This window comes from Ailuropoda melanoleuca, chromosome 11 (genome assembly GCF_002007445.2).
Source record: "Ailuropoda melanoleuca isolate Jingjing chromosome 11, ASM200744v2, whole genome shotgun sequence".
In the NCBI taxonomy this organism is placed as follows: Eukaryota; Metazoa; Chordata; class Mammalia; order Carnivora; family Ursidae; genus Ailuropoda; species Ailuropoda melanoleuca.
Genome location: NC_048228.1, coordinates 74,606,683 through 74,616,360, shown reverse-complemented (window position 1 = coordinate 74,616,360; position 9,678 = coordinate 74,606,683). Strand labels below are relative to the sequence as shown.

Here is a 9,678-nt window from a genome sequence, read left to right as displayed (position 1 = left end):
GTGCTCAGTGCTCAGCATGCAGCCTGCTTGTCCATCTCCCTCCCCTTCTGCCCTACCCCACTCACACCCCTGTGTGTGCACGTGGGTGTGCTCTCTCTCTCTCTCTCAAATAAATAAAATCTTGTAAAAAAATTTTTTAAAAAGAAATAAATAGTACCGCCGGACACACTGTGAGACTTCACTCCACCAAGGGGAGAGCATGTCTAATGTGAAATTATCCCCTTCACTTGACTGGCTGAAACATCCACACCAGGATTAACAGTGAATTTCTCTGGAGAGTGAAAGGAACGTAGTAATTGCTATCATTCATAGACTTTTGGAGGATTATTTGTTACAATGTATAGGCATCATTGTTGCCTGTAATTTCTCTACAACTGCCCTCTATCTTGTACTTCATGAACTTAAACTCACATTCCAATGCCAGGCAAAAGTTACTCATCTGGCAAATAGCTAGAGTAGAAGCCTCAGCTTGTATCTTGCCTGTTGTGGAGAGTGACTTAGTGCTTTAACCAGCTTCCTCCTCATATTTTAACTCAAAGAAACTTACATTTTGTTACTTCTGGTTCAATTTACATAGTGCAATTTGACTGAGGCGCTAAAAACACCTGACAAGTATTATCTCATTTATGCTCAGATCATTTTTCAGGTGAGAGATGGAGAAATAATCTCGAAGTATTTAAGTCATTTTCATTAAATCAATAAACTAGAAAGTGACAGAAGTTGGCCTCTGATTTTCTCTAATCTTCACCAGAATCCATATACACTTTAGCATAACTACAGAGACACTTGTCTAATGATTTAGCAGATTTTCATTTATCAAAGATTCTAACACGCATATTTTGAAACTACATACTTCCATAATTTAAACATTCCTGAAGGTTTTTTTTGTTTCTACAAGCTGCAATCCTACTTCTTATACTTTTCCTCATTGATAACTTGCACTGAAATAATGAGATTAAATTTATCAGTCTCATTTTTATTATACATACATTTGTATGTAAAGGATGCCCATAAGGGGAGTTATGCAATGATACCTTTACAGAAAATGAGATATTTATAAACATGAATATTTTCAGGTACTTTAATAAAAATTATCATTTTTCAGATGTTCTCAAATTCAAATAAGGCAGGGGTGTGTAGGATGTAGCGGACCTGCTCTATACTAACATGAAGAGGCTAGCTAACTAAAAACTAAATTTCTTGATTCCATTGCGATGGGCTTCTGGATGTGATGTGTGTTGCATCAATTAGCTGTCCGCTCACAGACTCTCATTCAGAATTCAGGGGAGGCACGGTGTGGGGGATCACATTGTTGATTCTTTATTCTGGGTTCCCTGATGGTGATAAAGCAGCAATTCCTTCAGTGGCCAGGTCTCCAGTGTAATCTGAAGTCTTTCTTATGAGCCCAACCTAAAGTACATGTCTTCAGTCTTTCCTATGATTCTGAGACAGACATATCCTTAATAAATTCTAGTCAGCTTAAACTAACTAGTGTGCATTTCATTTTACGTAGCTTAGAAATAGTGCTTCTGCTAGAGAATATAGTTCTTTGCTGCAATAACAAAACGTAAGCTATGGTACTGGTTTAATGAGCAGGGAGGCCGTCAGGTGGTTGGCACCAGGAGAAAGACGTTACCGATGGGAAAACTGAAAACAACTATTACGTGATGGTGACCATTTGATCCAATTATGATCTGCTGTACCTGAGAAGACAGACACATGCCAACTAAAGCCATAGCATGAGATAAAATGCTAGAACGTTTCAGAACATTAATGTGTAGTGCTTGCTTTCTCCTTCTTTCAGCAAAGCCTTGTAAGAGAGACCCACCTAGCAAACCTTCTAGAAGAGACAAAAGAGAACCCAGGTCTTCTAAAACAGAAGCTCTTTCCTCCCTTTGCCTGAAGCCTGAAAGAGAATTTGAAGGAGAGTCCTAGAATTTGGAAACTTACAGAGTTGACAAACACAGCTATTTCCATACCACAAACTGAAGCAGTTAAAAGATGTAGCCACATAATGGCAGGTAATTGTCTAAGGACCTAAGGGCTGTGTCAAAAGAGCACAGAGCCTCTTGATGGTCAAAAGAACAAATGCCATTGATAGAAATGCTTAAATACATAAAATATCCATGATTGCACAACTACACTTGAGAGGAAGGCAGAGAGGGAGGGAGGGAGGGGGGAGAGATTGAGAAAAGAAGCAGCAAAGGAGAAGATGAGGACAACCACAACAGGAAGAAAGGAAAAAGGGAAGCCTGGAAAGATCAAAACAATAGCAATGACTCACTGAATATCACTAGAAGTTACTCAAGAACTAACTCCTTATTGTGGAAAAATGGCAAGAAATAAGAAAGAATTTTACATTTCCCTGTCCTTCCTCGATGAACTGTATTTTAAGCAGTTCTTAAGAGAAAGTTCTTCATTATAAAATTCTACCTATAAAATGTGGAAGAAATGATAAGAAAATCACAATTTTGGCATCTCCTAATAAAATATCTGCACCAGGCAATGATAATCAATGATAAAACTATTAGATCAATATTTCTTGGGCAGTTACAATGAAGGGATCAGACTGACACCACTCTTATCTGCAGATTAATTACCATTAAAAATGGGACAATCTGACACTTGTGGAATACTCACCTGTGAACTAATATATTAACAGAGTTACACAGAATCGCCTATTAATAGTCTTGCCAAAAAAAAAAAAAGCTGAATCTAATCAAGGTTGAGTTAATGTTCATTTACAGAAAAGTTAGAGATAAAGGAACAATTTAAATGAGGTCACAAGAGAGCAAGCAACCCTATCCAGAACACAAGGCATTAATTAGGTCACCAGACCCTATTTCCGTAAACAAATCAATGGCATTACATGTAAAGAAAGAGAGACAGACAGAAAAAGAGAGAGAGGACAAGCTATCCTATATTGAGACAGGCAAAAAAAAAAATAACACATACAGTCCCAAGTTAAAAAAAAAGAAATAACTATGAATAAATCTTTGAGACAATCTTGGAAATATGACTGTGGATTTTCATAAAAATCATTATTTGTCTTGTTAGAGTTGAAATTGGAAGAGTGGTTATATAAGGAAATGTCCTCTTTTTTTGTTTCAAATACTAAAGTATGTAGGAGTGAAATAACAATGTTTTGGCTTTTCTTTAAAATGCTTTAGCAAAAATAAAATCAGAGAGATGAAGTGATATTTCGATTACTGCTGAATCTAGAAGATGAATATATGGGAATTTTTCTTAATTCTTTTTTTTTTTCATTATGTTTAACATTTTCATAATATAAAAATATATGTTAAGAAAACAATAGCAACAGGGCACCTGGGTGGCTCAGTCGGTTAAGCATCTGCCTTGGGCTCCGGTCACACAATCTCAGGGTCCTGGGACTGAGCTCCACATCAGGCTCCCTGCTCAGCGGGGAGCCTGCTTCTTCCTCTCCCTCTGCTCCTCCCCCCACTTGCTCAAGCTCTCTCTCTCTCTCTCAAATAAATAGATAAAATCTTTAAAAAAAAAAAAAAGAACCAACAGCAACAACAAAGTCTAACTACAAAACTGCAGCTTTAGCAGGAGGTATAAGGCTTTCACACAAGGGTGACAGCCCTGCTGACAAAGCTGGCACCACACTCCTAAGACATTATTTGAAATGAGTGACTCACGGAGGCCACAAAATAAGGTCTTCAAAATAAATAAATAGACTAAAAATGATTATGACACAAGATTTTGATTGATCTTAATTTACTTGTGAAATTGACCAAAAGGGCACTACAATTTTGAAGGAATTCTTTTGCCAAAGAAACTGCAAGACTGGCCATCAATAGCCGAGGCTCTTAACCCTTTTTTTTTTTAAGATTTTATTTATTTATTTGACCAAGAGAGAGCCAGCCAGTGAGAGAGGGAACAGGAGCAGGGAGAGTGGGAAAGAGGAAGAAGTAGCCTCCCAGAAGAGGAGCCCGAGGTGGGGCTCGATCCCAGAACTCCGGGATCATGCCCTAGGGCAAAGGCAGACACTTAATGACTGAGCCACCCAGGCACCCCGACGGGGCTCTTTAACCCTAAAAGCAGCCCACATTTCTCTGACCCTGCAAAGTGAAGAAATGCCCTGTCAAGTCTGCTGCAAAGAGGGTGTACCACCCAGTGCCTCCTTCAAATGTGGCCCCAGAGGACAGTGAACAAAAAAGAGTCTCCCAGAAAGTTAAGAATGGGACCATAAAGGACAATAGGCAAGGGGTTTTTATTCAATAGCAGAACCAGGTGCTACCAGAGAGTCTTAAGAAATTTATTCTATGGCCATTAAAGAGAGTCTTTGCTGTGTGGATAGTGGGGTTTGCTATAGACCTTGGATGCTGCATGTTCCACATTCTCCAATTCTTGGAACAAAAATTCTTACTGAAGTCATCCAAATATCCTATTTGATATTGTTTATGGATGCACTGAGGGCAAATAACTTATATAGTCATGTATTAATTCACAGGTGAGCATTCCACAAGAAATCACATTCAGACCTCATACAAAGTACTGCAGGTTGCCCAAAATGGAGGCAGGGCTGATGAGACTTGAGGTCTCCCCCTTGTGAGAAAGGCTAGTAAAATATTCATATGCATGAAAGGCAATTTCTTCACACTATGCAGGAGCATGTGTTGATAATGCTATTGTCGCGGCTGGAATTTTAATAGAGAAAGAAGGTGGCCACAGAGATAGACTCTAGTGGATTCTATTGACTGGCACACTCAAAATCTTTCTAGTACCTTTCTAATTTACAGAGACTGGAGAACTAAAAACTACTTCCATCATTAGTAATTAAAGAGATGAAATTTAAAATGACAATGAAATATCATTTTTCATCTGTTTCGCAACAATGAGAAAACCGAATTTTGCCAAGTGTTGGCAGGGAATTGGAGAAAATGGAATCCTCAACACTGCTCTTAGAAGTGAAGACTGGTGTATTCATTTGAAGAGCAATCTGACAGTATTAAATCAAATGCAGTATATGCATCCTCAGTGACCTAGTAACTCCCCTTCTAGATGTGTATCTCAAAGAATTCTCACACCAGACCATAGTGGACTTGGCCATGTCAGACAGAAGGCGATCTCAGTGTAGATCAGTGGGGGAGAGGTTAGTCAGGTAAAATACACACCAGAAAGTAACTTGCAGCAGTTAGAAATAACCAATTAGTTTAGATGGGCACACGAAAATGAAGAAATCTTTAAAATAAAGTTCTTATAGAAACAATGTAATATGTAAATTAATACTTTAAGAAAATAAAACAGAACGCACATCTTGCAAAAACACAAAAAAGTATAAGAATATACATGAAATACACAGGAATGCTTGTCTATGGGGATAAAGTGGTAGAGACTGAATGGCTTAATTTTTTTAAGTTTTTAATTTTAATTCCTGTATAGTTATAGTTAATTGAATGGTTTAAATTTTTAAAAGTCATAAAAATAAGAAATAGGCATGCACTGGTAATTTGCCATAAATATTTTTTATTACTTTTTTTTTTTGACAAAGAGAGCACTTGGGGATGGGGGGGCAGGGAGGGAAGGAGGCAGTGGCAGAGGGGGAGGGAAGGGGACCCTGAGATCATGACCTGAGCTGAAATCAACGGGTTTGTCCATTATCCAACTGAGCCATCCAAGCTGTTTTTGTTTTTAAAGATATATTTCTAGACTCTCTTTTCACTAGAGTTCCATACGTGAGTGCACAACCAGACACTGTGAACTGAGGCATAAGGGGAGATAGGCAGTGTACTATGACTGTTACAGATCATGGCACAGGTTGTGTCTCTAGACCCACACCTTTATGGCAGCTGCCTAATTCTGAGCTCCCACATCACAGCAAGGCAGCACCATCCTCAACAGACCTATTCTATGGTGTGGTTGAGAATCATTCCTGGAAGCTCAGCCCTTCCAAGGAATGGATGTGATACCTATATTATACTTATTAATAAGTTTTTTCCAGCTTAAATGATTTAGAGTGGAGTCTGCTATCTGTAGCTAAGACCTCTGCAAAACAGAAGGAGTTTAAAAATAATTGTATTTTCAAACTTTTCCCAGATTTATTACAATATGAAGAGTTTGAAATGAATATATTACTTTGCTAGGGCTGCAGTAACAAAGTACCACAAACAGGATGGGCAAACAACAAAAAATTTATGATCTCATAATTCTGGAAGTTACAAGTCCAAGATCAAGGTGTCGGAATGTGTGGTTCTCCCTGAAGGCCATGAGTAAGAATCTGTCCCACGGGCACCTGGGTGGCTCAGTCGTTAGGCGTCTGCCTTCAGCTCAGGGCGTCATCCCAGTGTTCTGGGATGGAGCTCCCCACTGGGAGCCTGCTTCTTCCTCTCCCACTCCCCCTGCTTGCCTCTCTCTCACTGGCTGTCTCTCTCACTGGCTGTCTCTCTGTCAAATAAATAAATAAAATCTTTAAAAAAAAATCTGTCCCATGGTTCCCACCCACATTCTGGCGGTTTTCTGTCAATCTACAGCACTCCTTGCCTTGTAGATTCATCAGCCTGATCTCCACCTTCACGTTCATACCGTGTTCTCTCAGTGTGCATGCACGTCTATATCTCCTTGTCCAAATTTTTCCTTTTAATAAGGACACCAGTCGTTCTGGATTATGGTCCATCCTAATGACCTCATTTTAACTTGACTGCCTCTGTAAAGACCCTGTTTCCAAATAAGGTCACATATTCTGAGGTACTGGGGATCAGAGTACCAACATATCTTTTCGGGGAGACACAATACAACCCATAAAATACTGCATACGATTTAACAAAAATTATAGCCATTATTGAAACAGTGGAGTAAATTTGTTATTGGTTTTTGTTTTTTGTTTTTGTTTTTGTTCATTGGTTGATTGTTGTTTTTGTTTTTTGGTTTTGTTTTTGGGTTTTTTTTAGTTTAATAGTAATACTCAAATACTGAGTATTATTAAGCTTCCCAGTATGAATATTAAGTACCAAATTACAATTATGATAAATATGACTTGATAGTATTAGCTATAAAACAGATAGCTTGAAATAACTAAGTTTACTTTACAACAAACATGCTAACACAAGAACTAAAAACTGAAATATTGTAATGGTTCTTATATGACACAGAAATGCATCATTTCAGTAGAAGAAATGTAAATAATTACATTAAGCTACAGACTTCCATGCTGGACTTTTTAACATATTTATTCATGGTTCCATTTACCAGCAACATCAACAACTGTTAACAAGTTTCATATCTTCTTGTTACAAAACAAATATGTATCTTTATATCACTGTCTGTGAATCATGCTAAATCAACCCATCACAGGCCCACTTGACTGAAATAAAAAGAATGCCACCTAACCATTTCAAATTAAAATTCAATCTTACTTATGGAGTACCTGTTGAAGGTGACTAGGAGAAGTCTTCATTTTAATTTGAGGATTTCTTCATGGAGAATGGGCAGCATCTATAAGAAATATAGTAACATCCGGACTCTTGAATAGACATCTCACTTCCTCAAGTGGTAAAATTTCTCAGAAGATTCCGGTGTAATACAGAAACCAAAAAAATTATAACTTTCAAAAAACTGAGTTTATCTCTAAATAGGCAAGTTCAACAAAAGGTCAAGATAAATAACAGTATTGCATTTTTCTAAAACAAATGTCATTATTCAACCACAGTTCAGAAGGCAAACATTTTTAATTGCCCACAGTGGCCATGGAGTTACACTATTGCTCCTCCGAAGAATTTTCATGTGTATACACACACACACATGCCTAGACACTTATGAGCAAAAATCAGTATGATATATAAAAAACATATGATCATCTCAGTAGATGATACAGAAAAAAAAATCTGACAAAATTCAAGATCTGTTCATGATAAAAAATCTCAACAAAGTAGGTTTACAGGGTATATCTCAACATAAGAAAGGCCAAATATGAAAAACCTACTGCTAACATCATACTCAATGGTGGAAAACTGAGAGCTTTTCTTCTAAGATCAGGAACAAGAAAAGGATGTCCACTCTCATCACTTTTATTCAACATAGTATTGGAAGTCCTAGCTGCAGCAATCAGATAAGAAAAAGAAATAAAAGGCATCCAAATTGGTAAGGAAGAAGTAAAACTTTCACTATTTGCAGATGGCATGATACTATATATAGAAAACTCTAGACTCCACCAAAAAACTATGTGAACTAATAAATGAATTCAGTAAAGTAGCAAGATACAAAATTATACAGAAATCTGCTGCATTACTATACACCAATAACGAAGTAGCAGAAAGAGAAATTAAGAAAACAGTCCCATTTACCATTACACCAAAAAAGAATAAAATATCTAGGAATAAACTTAACCAAAGTGGGGAAAGACCTATACTCTGAAAACTATAAGACATTAATGAAAGAAATTGAAGGTGACACAAACAAATAAAAGGATAAACCAGGCTCATGGATTCAAAGAATTATATCATTAAAATATCCATACTACCCAAAACAATCTACAGATTCAATGCAATCCCTATTAAAATACCAACAGTATTTTTCATAGAACTAGAACAAATAATCCTAAAATTTCTGTGGAACCATAAAAGACCTTAAGCAGCCAAAGCAATCTTAAGAAAGAAGAACAAAGTTCCCAGATTTCAAGACATATTACAAAGGTGTAGTAATCAAAACAGTATGGTCCTGGCACAAAAATAGACACACAGATCAATGAAAAAGGATAGAGAGGAAATGAACCTGCACCCATATGATTAATTAATCTGTGACAAAAGAAGCAAGAATATACAATGTGGAAAAGACAGTCTCCCCAAAAATGGTGTTGGGAAAACTGGACAGACACATGCAAAAGAATGAAACTGAATCACTTGCATACACTATACACAAAAATAAACTCAAAATGAATTAAAGAACTAAATGTGAGACCTGAAACCATAAAAATCCTAAAATGAAACACAGGCAGTACTCTCCTGGACATCAGCTTTGGCAACATATTTATGGTTATGTTTCCTCAGGCAAAAAGAAAAAGAAAAGTCACAGCATAAGGGATAGTCAATGATATTGTAACAGCAATGTAACAGGACAGATGGTAACTATGCTTCTGGTGAACATAGCATAATGTCTGAACTTGTTAAATCACTAAGTTGTACTCCTGAAACTAATGTAACATTGTGTGTCAACTATACTCAAAATAAAACATAAAATAAAAATAAACTATTGGGACTACACTAAAAAAATGCATAGAAAAGGAAAGCATCAACAAAACAAAAAGGCAATCTAGTGAATGAGAGAAGATATCTGCAGATGATATATCCAATAAGGGGTTAATATTCAAAATATATTTTAAAAACTATACAACTGAACACCAAGAAAAAATCTGATTAAAAAATGGGCAAATGATCTGAATAGACATTTTTCCAAAGAGAATACACAGATGGCCAACAGACACTTGAGAAGATGCTCAGCATCACTAATCATCAGGGAAATGCAAATCAAAACCACAAAGAGGTATCTTCTCACACCCATTAGAATAGCTAGTACCAAAAAGACAAGAAATNTGCATTACTATACACCAATAACGAAGTAGCAGAAAGAGAAATTAAGAAAACAGTCCCATTTACCATTACACCAAAAAAGAATAAAATATCTAGGAATAAACTTAACCAAAGTGGGGAAAGACCTATA

At 36.8% G+C, this 9,678-nt stretch overlaps 1 protein-coding gene across 3 annotated transcripts in view; it reads right to left on the bottom strand.

Annotated features, from left to right (window-relative positions):
* Positions 1–9,678, bottom strand: part of KCTD8 (potassium channel tetramerization domain containing 8) — a 229,227-nt gene that overhangs the window by 208,291 nt on the left and 11,258 nt on the right. Inside the window, exon 2 of one of the 3 annotated variants that reach the window (XM_034671871.1) lies at positions 7,407–7,458. The exons of the other annotated variants lie outside the window; for them this stretch is intronic. Within the exon in view, the coding sequence (XP_034527762.1) occupies positions 7,439–7,458 (20 nt within the window). The 3' untranslated portion in view covers positions 7,407–7,438. Of the gene's footprint in view, positions 1–7,406; positions 7,459–9,678 lie in introns of those variants that run through there. 3 annotated transcript variants of the gene reach the window in all.